Raw genomic sequence first — 18,498 nt, 5'->3', positions numbered from 1 at the left:
GTTCAAAAATTGAGACCATTGTCTGTGACCTGTCTTGGACATCTCAACTCAGCTGAGATTGTCCTTTCAGACTGTAAGGTGTCATATTGTCATATGCGATCCATACCATACTAGAAACAGGCCATAGGCACCAGCCAAGTAGTGGCAGTGTTCCCCCAGCGCTTCCTGGCTTGCATCTCCCAGTACTCCCAATCTCAGCTCCTAGGTTACATCTCAGCTGTCAGTGTTAGCTTGTACCTAGAGGAGCCTAGCCGCACAGTGCTTGAATGGTCTTTGATTAGCCTGCACTTCTGGGAGTGTCAAAGACGATGAGGCACAGCATGGCTCCTGGGAACTCCTAACACCAAGACAAGTGCCCACCCATCACACACCATGAGCCTTTTCATACCCTACTGCAATGCATGAGGTACTTATTGTTAAAATGTCAACTGCTAAAGATTCATGTCAAGTTCTGCCCATGATTAGCATCTCTCCTAGCTTTCCCTAATATGGCCTAGTTGATAAGGAAAATTTTCCTACCAAGCTGATTCCTCCTAGACCTAATCTAATGGGTATCACAGCTTACAGGACTGCACCACATGTTTGTCGAGAGCTGCATGTGTCCTAGGCTTTTGGGCTCTTTGCTCAAGCTCCAGCACTGTTGATGTGTTTGGTAAGATAAATCTAAGGAAGAAGCTCTACCAAGTCGAGAGCCTGAGACAAACACCTTAGCGATTTTACTTTAGGACTTATTGTGCTCAGGGTTCACCTAGGACATAAATACTGTGGGTTTTTACATGCCAGCTTCCGCAGACAGGATATTCTGCCAGAGTGTCAGTATGAACAATAAAGTACATTTCTAGGTCTCCTGAATGTGAAGCAAAGTTTGGCTCTGGGGCTGAATATTACCAAGGCCACAGTATTTACCTGATTTTGCAGAGAGCCTGAAACAAGGGCTCAGAGAGTTGTTCTGCTTCCTCCTCCCCTCCAAAATGAGAAATCTCATATGCTGACAAGCCAGGAGAACATGGTAGTTCTGTATCATCCTAAGAGAGCGTAATTTGATTTGGCAGGAACTGTAGATGTTTCTGTTAACAAATATCTGAAACACTAATGAAAAAACACCAAAGCAAAACTCTTTATAATAAAGGGAATCAGATTGTATTTTATACCCTCAAAGTTAAAAATATGCTTTTCAAAATATTTACAATGACTGTATATGAAATAACCTTTGTTAATGAAACCGCAACATACAGTACTAGAATATACCCACCAAATTGATAGTCTGCATAGGAAGAAAATGTAACAGAGAGAAAGAGAGAGAGTGAGAGTGAGGGAAAGAGAGACAAGTAATAGCATTCATGTACAATCTGCAGCCATATGTTTTTTGATGTTCATTGACTTTTAGTTGTGGATGGAGTCACAGGAAGTTTTGACTTCTTGTCCCTAATCAATTCCATTTGCAACTGAGATTCTTCAAAGTGGCAGAAATGTGTGGGTTGCAGCAGTAGCAGGGTCTGACTTTCCCATGCAGCCTTTCACATTGGACCTTGTCTTACAGAGTGGACATAAAAATCTCTCAGCAACCCTGGGAGGTAGGTAGAGCTTTATGGAAGAATTTGGCAGATGGAAAAGCACCAGGTTAAGTAACTGGCCTAAGGTTGTGCACCACGGAACAGAACTCAGGTTCTGTCTCATCTCTCCAAGTCTCCCATTAGGGAATACATTTTCTCTTAACCAGTAGCATCTGCCTTTGAGATGAGCTGTGTTACAAGGTGGGACTATCAATTAATGCCATGTCTTGGGTGACAGTGTGAAAAAAGACTGCCTACAAAAGATGTGCAATGTAGTAGTGCTGTTGGCATGTTATAGAGCCAATCAGGAGATTTTAGTGCAGATATACACCCAAATGACTCCCTTCATGTGCATCATTGAGCAACTACATCCTCTGTAATCAGGAACCTATGTGCACCTTCCCTCTCTTTCTCTCTCCCCCTCCTCTTCTCTCTCTCCCTCCCCCCCATGCCTGTATGTTTGTCCATCCTACCTATACCTGCTTCAACCGTAGGAATGTCAAATAGGAAACAGAACAGTAAAACATTCCTGCCTCAGTTTTTTGTAGATATTTTTAACACCAATTTCATCTGATTTCTATTGGGCTGTTTCTCAATTTAATGTCTTTAACTTTCATATATATGCATATATATATATATATATATATATATATATATATAAAATGTAACAAAAGGCCCATCTCATTTGTTTCAATGGACAAAAAAGGGTCGTAAGTCTCATTGCCCAACCCACAAGGCACTGAGAGATAAGTGGGAAGGGCACTAGGAAGGGAAAAAAATGTAGCCCTCATTTTCATGGTGCCCTCCAGTCATCACTGCTGAACTTGACAGTTTGTAAAGGTATGATGCAACTTTGCAGAAAAGCAGAACAGCTATCTGGGTCACTTGCAGACTCCTGGCCCAACAGCCCCAGGAGTGACTGATCAGTTGCAGCTGCTTCTCTCTCCCATTGATGAATGTGTTTCAGAGAGGTTTTTAGTTTTGTTAGTTATTTTTCTGTAGTGGTGGCAGTGTTTGTGATGGTGGCTGTTTCTGGTTTTTCAATAGGCCCAACAATTCTCTCAGCAGAGCAATTCTTATTCCCCATTCCCAGTAGCCAGCCCTCTCCCCTGCACTCCCATCAGCCTTATTTCTTCCTAAGAACAAGGTAGAGTATGCTAATGATGAAACTGAAGCAAAAGCAAATCCAGGCCAATATGAAGCAGTAGCCATGGTGAACTTCTGTGAACCCAGGCATCTTTGCGAACCGAGCCGTGTAAATGGAGACTCCAATCAGAATGCACAACCCTGTAGGAAAGAAGGCAAGGAAAGAAAGAGTTGGAAAACACATAGGAACTAGCATTGCTGCAGGACATCTGAAATTTTGGTGCCCCTTGAGATCATAGCGCATACATTGTGCCGTCTGAGAGATGCACTGCTGCCCATTAGGTTTATTTTTGGAGGATTTCTCTTGGAGACACAGTAACATAAGACATTTGGGACTTGTTTAGTGGGTGCTGTGGGGGATAAACCTTTGTTAGGAGGGAATCAGTAACGCTGTCTGCAGATATTTTGATGCTACGTGTTGAATCCCATGAGCGGTAGCTGTGTAACTACTTATTCCCCTTGCCCCTTCCTCCCAAGAAATAGTTGTATATGTCTTTCTTGTTGTCCTTCAAAGGTACTTTGTAAACCCCCTTGGGGTTTTCTAATGAAGATCCAGAAATATTTTCGTTATTCAAATTAAATAAGAAAAATAACTTTCCAAATCCTCAATGCTGTATCAGAAAAATTGGGCAGCTGGAAACTTTCAGCTGGCTGACAGCCTCCCCCTCATGGCCATGTGTAGCTGACACGTGCTCCTGCTTGTGTTCACAGAGGCATTGGAAAGCATGCAGAGCCATTACAAAGGGTCCATACTTACAGCAAACCAGCATGACGGCTCCAGTGATGTAGAAACGTTTGCCTTTCTCCAGGGTGAACAGCTGGATGATGAACATGACAAGTGCGATGACGGAGAAGATGATTGAGAGGATCATAAAAGCTTGTACTGCTTTGAGGGATGCTATGAACATAGAGGGAACAGAGTTGAGAGGGTTAGATCTTGGCCTTGGCATTGCATACCAATATTCTGCAAATCATCATGACCATGAAAGTGAAAATGTAACTTACCGCCATCATTGGTGGCCTCTGGCAGTTGCCTGCAGCTCCTGTTACACAGTAGCCAGAGTCCTGAAGAGGCTTTTTCTGTGTTATAATAACCCACCATCCAGACCTAAAGGAGGATAAAACTGTTATGTCATGGGGGAGCTTCCTTGGTCTGCTGACCAGGATCATGCTGGCCTCTTGTCAGATTAAACCACAAGGGGAACAATAGTTGCTAAAGTGCCACGAGACAGAGAGCTGAAAAAGTCAGGATGTGTCAGCAACAGATGAACATCCGAAATGGGTGGGAGAGAACGGAAGGCTCGGAAAGCCGAGCAGCATTTCGTCCAGACAAAAAAAATAGAGGAGAAATCTGTTCCCATAATACAGTGAAGATTGCTCAGATTATCCTCTCCCCTTCCTGGTGTGAGACAGCAGCAGAACACAGGGGAAGGGGAAGTGATAAACACAGAGCCAGTGGACACCCCTGCACCTCCACCGCCGTCCTCTGTGATGAGGAGGGGGAGCCTGCGAAGGCCGCCTGGTCCTGCCAGCTCCGAGAGCACCGGCAAGCCCTGGCACTGCAGGGCAGAAAGCCCCTCCACAGCTGCCTTTCCTCAAGCTCTGCGCAGCTCTCGGTGCCGCCAGAGGTCCCCCTTGCCCCGGGCACGGAGGTGCGGCAGGAACGCCCGGCTGCTCAGGCCGCTTTGGGGTGACACCCTGGGTTTGCTGGGGTCCCCACCGCTAGGGCTCAGGCAGGGTGGCTTGCTGGGTGGTGCCCTCAAGGCGGAGACCTGAGTGGCAAGGGGCTGCTGGTGGCATGTGAGAGGAGGGTCCTGGGTGCCCCCCAGCCGCTGCTCTGGTAGCAGCGATTCCTTAGCTGACCCTCTCTGTTTTGGCTGCAGGGTTTTATGTAATGGAAAGGTATAATATTAAGAAGTGTGTTTATGGCTGCCTGAACAGCTCCTGTGAGCAGACTATGATCACAAAAACAGGCATGGGAGACCGTATAATTATATAACAGACTGGCTGCCAGATGGAGTGATAAATATCAGCTCAAAACAATCATCTGCTAATCTTCTATGCTCATCTTTCTTGTGCAAGGAGCACTCTGATGCTGCCATTCGTGGGACAGGGGAGTAGGAATGGCAAGCAGGGGCTGCCTTTCTGATGGGGTGCTGTGGCCGGACTGTACACTCTCATGCTTGACCTTCCCCACATGCAAACTCCTGAAGCTGAAGCCCTAAACCAAGTCATTTGATCGGTGGCTCCTGTGCTGGCAGAGATGCAGCCTGGATTGGTTTGGTACAAAGTCCTGGTGAATTCTGCTCCTTTGTGCTCTCTGAGCATGCCCTTGACTCACTACTTTTTATTTATTCTTTGTTTTAAGTGGGTGTTCCTAGTCTGTATTTAGGAGCATCTAACAGCCAGTCTATCTGCCTGTGCTACGAAGAGCTATTGCTACCGAAGATTACAGTGGTTCCCAGTGTCTCGTTCAAGGTAGTTGCTACTTACATTGGCAATGGTGGAGACAAAGAGCATGATGACTGTGGCAATGTGGACCACAAAGATACCAGCCAGTAGCACCAACATCTTCGGTCCTTCCTAGGTGGTGTCACAGAGACACGGAGTTCTGAAGAAGAACAAGAACACAGGGAGAAGATAAGGGAAGGGCCGGACTGAAGAATGGCATTACTGTAAGCTTTATTTACATATGAGAAAATAAGTTGGTCTTAAATCCATTCTGGAAACATGCAGTCATGAAAAAAAAAAAAACAGCAAAAATCTGTGTCAAAATCTACAGGGGAAATGCTCAAATGGTTAAAGAAAGCTTGGAGGTAAAGGAACCAGTCTGGGAGGAGATGTAGGACAGGGGTAGTTAGCTTGGGGACATTTTAAAAATAGCCTGAGTATATACATAGGTTGCTTAAATTGGTGTGTGGTTGTGTAAAGTAAAAATGACATACTCCAGGCCTACAGTCCAGGAAACTGAGTTGTTTGCCCATAGGATTCACAGAGGTCAGGTAAGATTTTCTCTTGCTGTTCTCCCTTTCCTTCCTCCAGCTGGTCTTGGACATTGATGGGTTTGTGGAGTGGAGATACACTTATATCTTGGGTACATCAGGTGCTTAGTAGTGATGGAGAATGAATTAGGGGTCTAGCCATACACAGTGGCCTGCTCCATTACATGAGAAGTGTTTCCAGAACAGCAAAGCCACTGAGGTGTTCTGGGGTAGAGGAAGATGAATGATTGCTAGGGTTTGTAAAGGAAACTGCCTCTGCTTCCTTTTTAAAACTAGAGGCATTCAAATCACTTTATTACTGCAATAAGATTCTCTTGTATTGCAATTTTTTTTCCTTTATACCTTTTACTTTTTGTAAGATTCCCTGTTGTTGATGAGCATGTGATTGGAAAGACAAGGCATATGGGAGGGAATGGAATGTATTTTGCATAGCTCTTATGACAGTGTTTGTCAAGGCTGTTGAGTTTTCCCTTGAAACTATGAACTACAAGGAACCAAATCTCAGCTGTGAGAGTGAGTATAGGCACTTCACGCAAAGTGAGAGAATGTGTTTCCCCTCCTTCCAGGCATTTACTAATATCTAGGCAATAGAACCACAGAAATAAGACAGAAAAGATTTCCAGGTCTGCTCTATGGCCACTGAAAGACTGCTTCCTAGAAAGTTCACAACACTGCTTTGCGCTATCTCTTGGTAGAACTAAAGAGCAGTATCAAATGTTTGATTAATGTTGCCTGTCAAATTTTTTTGCTCTTGGTGACTCAGATCAAGTTTGATGCTGTCACTTTTTATATAGGGTGTGGTGACATTACCATGGAACAGCACAATTACATTTTATGATGTCTTTCATGCAGCCTGTGACAAAAAGCTTTGTGAAGTACCATAAATGTTTTTTATCTTACTCACTGACTCCACCTTCTCCACTCCCTCTCTTTCCTCTCATTGTGGCCATGTATGTGAGTATATTCCTGTAAAATGCTGCAGTTATTGCTTTCCCTGCCTCTGGATATGTATTTCTCAAATCTAAGGGGGTAGACAGGTTTCTCCATCAGTGGTTCTTTGTCCAAATTCATCATTAGCTAATAAGCAGGTGAAATTCCTAGAGTTCAGAAGCCTAGGGAAACAGCTATATTTGGTTACTTCCTTCCTGTCAAGCAAGATTATTTTTTAAAGCACAGATTAGGTCTGGTGCTTGGTCCTATCTCTTCAGCAAGAACTTGGCAATCGTAAGGTTTCCTTCACTTGGAAGATCTCTCTAGAGCTGGGTAGCTCTGGCTTGCTGAATATGGGCCTGACTTGCTTGTCTGCTTTGGGATGTCCTAGCAAACTCCTCATACTCTAGGGCTTGATTTTCCTAGCTGGCTGGACACTGATGGTAGCTTCTGTTGTCACAGGAATTGGAGCATGTGCCTCCCTTAGTGATGATCTTGAAGGAAGTACAGCCTTCTTAGGAGATCCTCACTGATTGTAGTGAGAGTCATTTGGGTGTTTATCAATGCTAAAAAACAGGCTCTCAGGATTATGCAGAGGCTGCCTCACAAACACATCTGACATAAGCATCAAATCCCTTCTCTCCACTGATTGCAAAAGGAACCAAGATTTCAAAATGCTGGATGGCATCTGATCTGGATACCTCCAGTGGGCCACTGTACCTTAAGCTGAGAAGCTATTGCTGTTACCATGACTAAATTATGCATTTATAGCAGGTGCCTTGAACAGAGCTTCTGAGCCAAATCCTCCCATTTCTTTAACTACCTATCATCCTTGTTTCTGAGTACCTTGGTTCTTACACAAGCTGTAAGGAGTGCTGTTGCTGGTATAGTGTATTGGTAAGTATATACCAAATTGTGGCAGATTTGCCTGCCTATTCCTTTGCAAACAGTGGCTGAACTTTCTTCCTTTCTTGGATGAACATATTTTTCTAGGTTTCTTTAAAAAAGAATTTAGCAGTTTTTTTGCCTGTTATTTTTGACCTTCAAAAAGCCCTGCACTTGAAAGACTAAAAGCCTACTTTCCTGATATCCTAAAGGACTAGAACAGTCATTTTTAAATGCATCTTCTGTTTGCCTTCAGAAAGGGAAATGAGGGAAAATGTTACCTTTCAATGTAAAGAAAAAGAACTTTGACCAGCACAGTTATATAAAAAAAAAAAAAAAAAAAAAAAAAGAGAGAGAGAGAGAGAAAGAAAGAAAGAAAGAAAAAAAACAGGACCTTTTTTCCCTTTGCTTTTTTTCTGTCCAGTTCTTGCACTGCACGAGAGCACTGTTAGTTCAGGTGCTTTCAGTGTACCCACTTCCTGAGAACGTCAGCACCTCTCCCTGAATACACATGCTATCAAATGCAAACCCCAGGGAACATATGTTCACAGCTTTGGTTCTTTGTGAGTTAAAGCACCAGCCTCCCTGCCTGTTCATTCACTTTCCTCTTCCTTCATCTCTCCCTGCCTTTTAAATAAAACACTAGAGAACAATCCCAAAGAAGCAGTGAGTAAAAGAAAGGCATTGAAATAGAGTTACTGCTATCTCTGTCTGTACGGCATGGACTTTTCCTCCCCTTAAACAGAAGCTGGCAGAGCTGTGGAGATGGACAGGATATTCTTTCCATTTGTTAATTGTGAGACATCTTTCTCCGCTAAAGGGTGGGGTCACATTGCTGAAGCAACAGGACACAGTTGCATGCAAATGCCTTTTCTTCCATTCCCCTACCTAAACTGCAGCTGGACTTGGAGATCCTCAGGCTCTTCTTGGACTATGAGTCAGTCTTAGCCTTCCTGGAGCTGCTAGTTTTTTCCACTGACTCACCCTAAAGTTCTCAAAAGTACAATTGTTTAACCCTGCAAAGGTTTGCGACAATCTGTCCTTTCTAGGGCTGCTTCTCAAGAACCAGTCAAGCAGGCAAGCAGTTAATCCTGCAGTGTGCCTTTTAATACATCTTCCTGAGGAGAGAGCCAAGCTACACAAGGAAAAACAGGACTGAGATACAAAGTAGAATGACTACCAAGGTAAAACAGGCTGGTGGAGAAGAAAGAGCCAAAGTCATGGCCCCATATTGACCAGGTGAGTCAAAAGACTCACCCCAGCCTGGGTGTGTCAAGAGAGAAGGTCTATGCACTGATGACATGGGTTTTCTTTCCCTGGGCTGAATAATGAGGAGAAATGACAAGCCCCACCAACAGGAACCATGTTACAATTGCTGTAGCAGTCTTCAACACAGACTCTGATTCTGTGTAGAGACTGTATCTCCATCCTTGGAGGAATGCACATACTGGGAAACAACACACAGCTCTGCTGCACCTCAGTCCAAGTTCAAGCCAGCAAGCATTGTCCATTAAAATAAGTCTTTTCATGCAGGCAAAATACAGTCCTCTGCATAGGCTCTCTGTCTAGTTAAGTGTTTTGGATCCTTGTATCTGGAGAGCAGGCTGGAGAAGTGAGTCCTTGCCCTTGGTTTACTGCTTAGCATAGCATCAGGGTGGAATGCAAAGTGCCACTTGGAGATTTAACAAAGGCCTATGATATGGTTCCTTAAATACAGGAAATGTGTTACTCAAGAGGACAAGCCAGATTAGGTAGTGGTCTTTGCTTATGACGGAAGGTGCATTGCAGTGAAAGGAGTAGAGGGGAAGTTTCCCAGTTTGGAGGTTTCCTTCCCTCTTCTTCTCTATTTTCTCTGCCTCCTCTCCCAGTAAAGATTGGGTTGTTTGGGGTGAAAAATATGAGCACTTTCAACTAAACTTGAGGGATGTGGCTCACTGACTTCTATTCCAGCTCTCTCTGAACTGGAGTTCATGCTTGGGACCACCTCTCCAGGGAGAGGTGTACTGAGAGAGATGCTCACTGAGGGAAGAGCTCAGCCTATAGAGGCTAGAAGGATAGGACATCTAAATGCACCTTCTGTGAGCACTGTGGTGACCTTTGACTTCCCTAAAAATAAGGTTTTCAGCTAAAGTCCTTTAAGTTTGAGACATTCCAGTTTTCAACAAAGGAAAAATGGCAATTTTGGTGAAAGAGCATACACTTTTGGCAAGAACATTATTAAAAAATCATTGTAGATAAACTGCAATCAATTGCAGTTGAAATAAAAGAAATTCTGCCACTCCCAGCTGCCACCACTGAATATAAGTAGTGAAGTTACTGCATAGCTAACTATGTCAGATCAGTTGTCCATTTTATCCATACCATGTCTCTCTGATGATGGCACCAGCAGTCCAATGTTTAGAGATAACATGGTGGCAAAGAGTCACACTGCATAGGTACAGGAGTGTTGACAGTTCAAATCGGGGCCAAGGATATTTGGAAAGGATGGGGAAAATGAGTGAGGAAAGGACAGAAAAGAAAAACTATCTGATACTATTTGAGACAACACAAACTACCAGCTGTATCACTGGTGCATTCCTCAGTGCAAAACCAACCTATGAATAGGAATGTTGCTACGATCAGTACGGGAAATCTCAGGATCGGGTAAAGACTTCTGCAGAGTTTGTAGATCTGCCTTTGAGTGAGCTGAAGTCTTGACTGGATCTTAATCCTGCTACAATTACATGTCTTGCTGTGTGAAGTGAGCCTGAGTTCTCATCACACCCAGACTAATTGGGCAGGCTGCATGGATGGTAAGGTCTTTGTGACATTCTGGTGGCACGGAGATTTTAGATCCATCACATTGGTATCAGAAAGCTCATGACAACTTTAAACAACCACAGGAAATGGTCTTTTTGTTTTTGTCCTTTTCTGTTTCTCACTTCACGTGCAGCTGAAACCAGAGTCCTCACTGCTTCTGGCCTTTTATAGACTACTCTATGCCAGCACTACTGTTGAGAATTTGGTTTTACACACTGGCCTGACTCAGTTTACAAGTCAGATACTTTTAACAGAGATGTGGATGAGTAGGCAGCTACCTCTGGAAAGAGATTTCACATGTCTGGGAAAAGGGTTGGGCAGGAGGTGTGTGTGAGCACATAGTGACCTTTGGAGCATCTGGTTTACGACAAAAGGTTAAGAAGATTTTGCACATGCATGGCTGCTACCTGTTAGCATAGGTAGCACAGACCAGATAGGGTACAGCAAAGCCGTAGAAGTAGCAGATGAATGTGAACATGAAGGAAAGTGTAGAGTAGCCCAAGTGGTTACAACTGAAAATAAAAAAACAGACCTACGGAAGTGGAAGATTTTGTTTAGTTCTTTGGAAACTTCCCTGGTAGTATGTTCTCCAAGAGATTGGGGGAATTACCTTCCCAAGATAGTGGTGAAGCTCAGCATGGGAATTATTTCTTATGGGACCAGACAAAGCCCCCAAGAATGCACTCTTAGGAATGTACCTCCTCTTGCTGCAAGACGCAAGAGCGGGTCAGAAAAAATGACACACAAGGGTTTTCCAGCTCTTAGGCTCATGATTCATGTGAGAGTGGGGAAATGTCACTGCTCTTAGGGCAAATATTGAGAAACTGGCATTTTCTCAGGAAGAAACCACCCTGGAGCACTCAGCCATGTGACAACATCAACAGAAACTCCAAAGCTTGCTTGGTAGTAGGAAGGGGAAGAGACAGCTGCCTGGGGTCTGGCAGGCAGCCAATAGCCACTGCTAGAGGAAAACACTGTCACTCCTTACACTTTGGTATGCCAAAGATGACTGGGACTGATGAATGGAGAGTAAGAGAGAGGGTGGGGAAGGAGAGTTCAAAGCTAACAGGAAGCACAGAGGTGTCCCTCTGCACTTATGGAGGTGCTTTGGGGAGCATCCTCACCCCCTTAAGCAGTGAATTCTAGCTCCCTGAATAGATTACTTAGACATAGAGAAAGGCTGGGAGCTACTGGAACTTGTACTGGTTCTGAAAAAATGTTGGGATGAGGTTGAGTGTGTAGGGGTGTGTATTTGCAGCTCAGGATGACTCCCTCTATGAATGGGAGTGTGTTTGTGGTTTCTCTGTGAGCAGAACTGAACCCTATGTGAGTGTATTCGTGTGTGTTTCCTTCCTTATGATTTCTTTCTGGGTGCACATATTTATCTGTGTGAGTTTGACACTGTCTGTGCCCACGTGGGAGAAACCACCTGACATCTTTGACAGGAAAGTTGAGATTACAGTATGGTGTCAGCAAAAATTCACGTATTATTTCTGCTGGGACCCTTCCCCCCTCCCCCATTAGTCTTTAGACAGAGGTGGAAGTTCCGTGGAGCCCCCACTTGCTGTACTGTTAGCTGCATTTATGAATTAGAACTGCAAATCTCTGATTTGCATAAGCAATTTCCTAAAAATCTTCCTTTTTTTCAATGTAGGATGATTCTGAAAAAGAAATGGCTCCTCCTCAGATAGCCTCCCTCTCTCCAGAAACTGGAAAACCTGCCAACCTGCCAGTAATCATGTATGCCAAGCTACACTGAGATCAGGATGTCTTAGGCATATGAAGAATCTGATGTTTTGGGTCACTATGCCTCCAGGGTGTCCCATTCCCACAAAACGGCTTGGGAAAAACTGTGCAGGATTGAATTGCAAAATTGTTTGATAGTTCCTTCTTTTAACCCACAGTGCAGGAGTGATGGCAGGGGGGTGTGAGTAAAAGATTAATTCCTATGTATAAAGCAAAAGCAAGAGGATGCTGGAGTAGCTCTGTGCTCTTTGCAAGGCAGGATAAAGGTAGTGATATAGTAAAATGCCCTGTCTGGCTTTGAAAGGGCTGCTTACATCTGTGATTAGCATGGGCTGGCAGAACTATGTAAAACAAGGGTTATTCCAGCTCATGTTATATGTGGAAATGGCTTCCACAAGATGTCAGGAGAGAATTCCCCCCTCAGGGGGCAGACTAAGCTGTCCTCAGTTTGTGGAGGCCAGCTAGCAGGCAGGCTGCCTCAGCCCTGTAAGTAGGCATGGCCAGCAGCTGGGCCAGCTGCACAACCTAGCTTCCCTTCAGCAGTGGGCCCAGGTGCTGCAGCTGGCCCTCACCAGTGCCCTGACCTGCCTGCACCCTCCTCTGAGGGGTTTGCTGCTCTCTTCTCTTGCTCTGTTGCTCTCTCTGCCTTTTCCAGAGGCTTGTTCAGGCCCTTAGGGGAGGTGTCACTCAGGAATGAGAGGAATGTGGACACTGAACTGGATTGTGGCAGCTGCTTTTACAACTCCCCTCCTTGAACAGACTCTGCCCTGCAAGAGCAAAGGGACAGCAAAGGCCCTCGCCCCGGATTTCCTCTAATCTGAAAGTATTGCCAAGTGGCCTCACATAGTGATAGCTAAGCCCTAGGTATGAGTCATTGCTCACTTGCCTTCGGCCTGTCCAGTACTCACAACTCACTGCATTTCTCTGCATGGTTGGGGACGACTTAGCCTAGGATCACTGGGCTCTCACTGTGGGCGTCTCCCCATGCCTGCTGAACAGACTGGTTTTCACGGATGAAAGGGGATAAATTTTAACTATGAGTTTGGCAAGCTAATCACTCCCTTGAGGAAGATGGGTTTTACAGCTGAGTTGTCCTAGCCTGTTCCTCCCTACTATGCAAAGGCATGGGCCACGTTTGCTTTTATTGAGAGAGCAGCTTCCACATATTCTCTGCCCTACTACAAGCAGTTCAGGAGGAGAAGGGTGCATGGAGCTGCAGATTTGGCCAGGATTCAGTTTGTGCATTGTCCAGCTGTTCGAACTCCAGAGGTACTTTCCAAAACGCTCCTGGCAGAGTTTGCAAAAACTGTGCTCCAGATTGCAGCCTCCAGATGTGCTTCTTTCTTTGCTGCCGTCTCTGTGAGTGTAGCAGCAGAAAGCAGTATAATAAAAGAGGCGCTCAAGCTTTCTCTCTGGAAAGTTTATATTGTGACTTGCTGCTGGAGCCTTTCTCATGCTGTGGGATGTCTGGGTGTGAACTGTCTCTGATAAAGGATCAGTGTAGTCACATTTGTGCTGAGCTGAGGTGGTTAGGTACTTTTATTCAAGGCCAGTATTGCAGCACTGTGACTATCAGTTAGCTATTATTTATTTATCAGTCCTAGCAGGAGTTGTCAAATGAGCAGGGCCATGGAGAACAGCTTCCTTTTCTGTGCATGCTGCTTTGTCTCAGCAAGAGTTTACACCTGCAGAAGCCACTAGTGAAGTAAAGGAATCCATCTCTCTATATGGAGATAGAAAACTCCCTTCCTCACCTGCCCTTTGGAAGTGTAAAAGATCCTCCAGGCTCTTAATTCTCTCTATCTTGAAGGCAAGATAAAGAAACCCTGTTTTGAGGTAAAGAAATCTCATCTTTTAGTCAGTTTTCATTGGTCTTTTGCATGAGAAAGAGGAGGAAGGAAAAAAAATGAATGCCACACCCTGCAGCCTGCCTGTACTGTATTGGGTTGCAGTCCTGTTACCTCCCTATTGAAGGGTAAAGGCATAGAAACCCTTTGAGATCTAAGGGGTCTAACAGTGATACTTTTTGCCTGCTGGGGCATTTGAGGGTCTGAGGACAAACACCAGTCTAGCATTAGTCAGATCCTTCCCTGTTTGCCATCAAGTGTAGCACTCAGCAAAGAGAGCATCCATCTGCAGCTGAAGAGAATTAGGGTGAGAGGGGAAATGTGCCATACAAGAGGGTGATGGGTTTGTGGTCTGTGGCTGATGGGGCTTATGAAGCCCAGTGGGAGAAGGCAGAGCTAAGGAAGCAAGCTGTATCCCCACCACTCCTACTTCTGAGGAAACTCAAGCAAGCGCAGGCTGAGTGCCATGGGCCAGCCTTGAAGCGGGGGGGGGGGGGGGGGGGTTATGAATAGAGAGAAGGATTCATGTTTTCATGTTTGTAGCAGATCCCCCCTGCCTCATTATAAGCTAGGCTCCAAGGCGGGTCTTTTGCCAAACAATGCTGGCTATTATCAGCAAATCTCACAGAGCTCTTTCAAAATATAACCTCTGCTCCACCCCAGGCTAGCAAACAGTAATGCATTTGCATTGCTCATACGCTTCAAAATTGAAAGACCACCAGCTAGGCTAGCAGAGCCAGTTTTCCAAGCCCAGCACTCTGTCCTCAGCAGGGTAGTGGAGAGTACTAGTAACTCTGCAACTCTTGAGACACCCATGCGAGACCTGAGTGTTTCTCCCTGGGGCCCCAAATCCCTTGTCCCATAGTGTTTCCTTGGGCGAGGCTCAGCTGCATCTCTCAGATGGCTGCCTCAGGATGGCACGTGCTCTGTGGAGATGCCCAGCTCTGGCAGGAGGGGAGCCTAGCTGAATGTTTAAGGGATTAGTCATAGCTGTGGGGGGAACCTTCCCCGGGAAGCCTGCTGTATGTGCATGTGTCATGCCTAGTAAAAAAGGAACTGTGTTTTTGAGTATGCTTCTAGGCACTGCAGTTTTGATGCTTTTTGTATGCTGATCCCCAGTGCAGTGACTGGAAATAAACTGCCTATAAACCCGCCCTCTCTTAGTGCACACACTGTCCCTAAGTTTGACAGTTGTGTGAGGTGAACGGCATGGGGGAAGTAATGGAGGCATTCAGCTGACTTAAAACCCTGTTATCATAGGAATAATAGCTAATGGGCTCCATGTTTTCACATTTTTCATGCCCAGGTCCCTCTTCTATGTTTGCTCAGAAAAGAATCCCACTCCATCCTGAAATGTCAAGTGGGCAGTCCCTGGGCAAAGTTGCTCTCAGAGGTGCCTTGAGGAATTCAAAGCTTTTGAGTGAAAGATGCTCTTAGCCACAGATTTTTTTTTTTTTTTAAGAGATCAATTTCATTATTTATCACAGTAAAAGACAGCTTCCCAAAATGCGTTCCACCCAGAACTATTGCTAACTAGCCTGGTAACATTCACTGCCTCAGCCAGCTTCCTTACTGCTGAAACACATCTGTTTCTCAGGCAGGAGGCACCTCTGCATGACCAAGCCACAAGCAATAGGGCCAGAAGTGACCTCCAGAAGTCACTAAGTGCATCCTATTGCCACAGGGTACAATCAGTTCAGCTTTTCAGTCATTTGTATAGACCTGTCTACAGCATCAACTCAAGCCCCAGTGACTACCAGCTGAACTGAGCTCAATACTTATTCAATCTCTTTTGGACCCATGAAACCGTAAAGAAGGGCTGAGTTTCTGTAAGAGGAACCAAAACCTAGTGCCAATAAAGTGACTTTGCTCTACTCCCTTTCTTACACCTCAAGAATAGTTCAGGGATTTGGCTGCAGGATAAAAACCATAGCAGACAGGTGGAGTTAGAGAATTGGTGAAAAAGCAGGGGGGCAGAGATTGCATGGAAAAATGCAAGTGAATAGATAAAATTGCCAGTCTGTGCAATCCTACACTTTCCATCAGACCCTCCACCCACACCCAGTCATGCAGCCCATGGTACTCTTAGCAATTCCACCCTCTCCCTCACTTCGCCTCTCAGTGCTCCCCACTCCAGGATCTGTGCTGCCAAGGAAAGCATCGCATGCATTTCTACTGATTGCATGTCATTGGTTAAGTAAGAACTGTGGCTTGGCTTCAGGCTAAGGAGCTGGAACCCCAATGAAAAAGAAAAAGAAAGCTCCTCTCTGTTGTATCCCAATGCCTGCACCTTTAGGGCTGTTCAGATTTCTCTTGGATTGATCACTGCTACTTGAAATTAGAGCTTGGCAAACTGCTGACTGAGGGGGAGAAAAAACATAGATGTGCAGAAAAATGAGGCAAAAGCCAGAAGTGCTGAACCTGTAGCCCTAATTTCATGATAGTTTTCCCACGTTTATAAACAATGCCATTCAAAAAGAATGTAGCAACTCCTAAGCCACAGCTGGCTCAGGTGGGGCTTTCAGTGCCTTTGTCCCGGCTGCACATGCCCTGGAGGCAAGAATAATACTGCAGTAGCCTGTGCTCTAAAGTGATTGCAACCATAACGCCTTGCAGTATTACTTTGCCCTGGGGCGCAGCTGGGTTTCAAAGTAAAAACTGAAAGGATAAGGTACGTCCCATAGCAAGTGCAAATGCTGAGTTGTAGAGAGAGCCAGCAAAGCAAGATAGAAAAGCAAGTTGGAGATGCTGGTTTAGGGGATCAGCCACCAGTGAGTGAGTAAAGTTGCTACGGATTTTCAGGAGAAGCTCTTACCGTGTGAGCTGGGGCCGGTCCTGGCACCTTTGGAAGCAGGAGCCTGCTGGGCTGCAGTGCTGTTGTCCTGCAGTACAGAGCTGTAGTGACGGGGAGTGACCTGGTGGTGGTTTAAGTTTTCTCTGGTGGTGTGCAAGGGTGGTGTCTTTCCACTCTGTTTTAAAGGAGTTACTATGAATCAGTCTGCCTTTAAAGAGAGAGAGAGAAGAAAAAAACTTAATAAGCTACGCCCTGCTTTGTTGGCAGGGAGTCAAGAGTCGCTGGGAGGAAACCAGCGATTCAAAGAAATCTGTGTAGGGTTGTGTCTGACTCAGTGTGCAGTACAGAGACCACAGCCTGGAAAAAAAGACTGACGCTGATCCAGCTGAGTAATAGAGGCCCACAACAGCATCTGTTTATAAAACTGAACTTCTGGTTGCCATAAAAAAAAAGTATGATTACACATGTGGCAACGAGACTCCAACAATACAATTCGCTCAAACAAACAAACAAATGGTTGGTAAGGGGCACAGGGAGGCTGGAGTCATCACATCCCCTACCCCTCAGCTGCACTAGAGGAGAAATTGCAAAGGTTGGCAGTGCAAGGAAATGCAAATCTGACCTGTGGGATAGGCATGAACAAAGCTTTTGGGAATATACCAAAGAATAGAGATGCCCAAAATGCAGCACTCTGGCCTGGTGGTAGCTCTGGCGCAACTTGTTGGCCCGATGGTGGTGGTTTGCTTTCACAGAGAGAGAATAAGCAGGGAAGATGAATTAGGAAGACTGTGATTCACAGTTTTCTGAGGTCAGCATTTCTTGACAATTTAAAGCCCTCTAAAAATGAGAGATCATCTGGGTTAAAATGCGATCCATGTTGTGACAGAGTTGGTGATCTGCTACTACAACGAATCAAATTGGCCTTTGCAGAAGCCCTGGAAGAGATGAACAGATACTAATACCTGGCTAAGGCCTTTTCTTCTTTAATGAGGAGGACATTAGATTGCTTTTATTCAAAAGAGAAAGCTGCTGCTCTTTGAAGTCTGCACAGATTAGAAGACCTTGCCATTTTTCATATTATTTCCTCTCTCTGGTTTTATTGGCATGGGTCTGGTCCCAGGTTGTTATACTTAGAGTATGGCAACCAGCCTGAAAAGGGAGCTGTGGATGAAACAGCAGAAAAGATGACATATATATGGTGGGCAAAGACACCATGCCTAGGCAGTCCCATGGGAATTTTGCCACTGATGGCAAATAAAGACAGGATTTTGCTCCCCAAGTATAATGCATATAGGTTAGAATGTGCTTTCTTTGGTGAAATCCATCAGGGAAAGGAAAATATATTTACTTAGCCTGCAAAAAGATCTGTCATTTGTATTGTGCTGCACAGCCCATCTGCCCTTCCCCATTCCCTCAGCACAGTTTATTGGAATGAGGGATGCTCAGCTCAGCATGAAATACTGGAGTTGTAAAGACATTGCAAAGTTGTAAAGAAGTGCTCTGCAGAGCAGTGTTCAGCTGTGGCAGAGCATCCTCTTTGCCCCAGATCTGTTCACAAGTGACTGGCCACCTGCTGCAGGGCACTGCCTGCACACTCAAACACAGAATTTCTGGTCTAGAACCAACCAGCAATAACAGCTGGGTTGAAAGTACATTCACATGGGGCAACTATGGTGGAGTCTGCTGAGAAGTTGAATATGAAGTGGCCTATGACCAGTGAAGCATTGTTTGTCAAGAGAAAGCAAATTCGTTTTGTACAAATTGCTCCCTGGCCTGGGAGGCTGTGTCAAGCAATG

The 18,498-nt window shown here is 45.1% G+C and overlaps 1 protein-coding gene across 1 annotated transcript; it reads right to left on the bottom strand.

The window, feature by feature from the left end:
• Positions 1-1,117: 1,117 nt before the first annotated feature.
• On the bottom strand, positions 1,118-16,900 carry EMP1 (epithelial membrane protein 1). The gene is made up of 5 exons (XM_062568623.1): positions 16,724-16,900; positions 5,193-5,310; positions 3,705-3,807; positions 3,457-3,597; positions 1,118-2,840 (listed from the first exon to the last, which is right to left on the bottom strand). Exons 2-5 carry the CDS (start codon positions 5,268-5,270, stop codon positions 2,680-2,682), a joined length of 483 nt encoding a protein of 160 aa, XP_062424607.1. The 5' UTR covers positions 5,271-5,310; positions 16,724-16,900; the 3' UTR covers positions 1,118-2,679.
• Positions 16,901-18,498: the final 1,598 nt, after the last annotated feature.

This window comes from Rhea pennata, chromosome 1, assembly GCF_028389875.1.
Source record: "Rhea pennata isolate bPtePen1 chromosome 1, bPtePen1.pri, whole genome shotgun sequence".
Lineage (NCBI taxonomy): Eukaryota > Metazoa > Chordata > Aves > Rheiformes > Rheidae > Rhea > Rhea pennata.
This window is presented reverse-complemented; position numbering and strand designations above follow the sequence as displayed.

Coding starts and splice junctions, on each gene's coding strand:
- EMP1 (XM_062568623.1), bottom strand. CDS start 5,270: ATGTTGGTGCTACTGGCTGGTATCTTTGTGGTCCACATTGCCACAGTC. Junction 3,808..5,192: donor TTGTCTCCACCATTGCCAAT/GTAAGTAGCAAC, acceptor ATCCTCCTTTAG/GTCTGGATGGTGGGTTATTA. Junction 2,841..3,456: donor AGCCGTCATGCTGGTTTGCT/GTAAGTATGGAC, acceptor TCTTTCCTACAG/GGTTGTGCATTCTGATTGGA.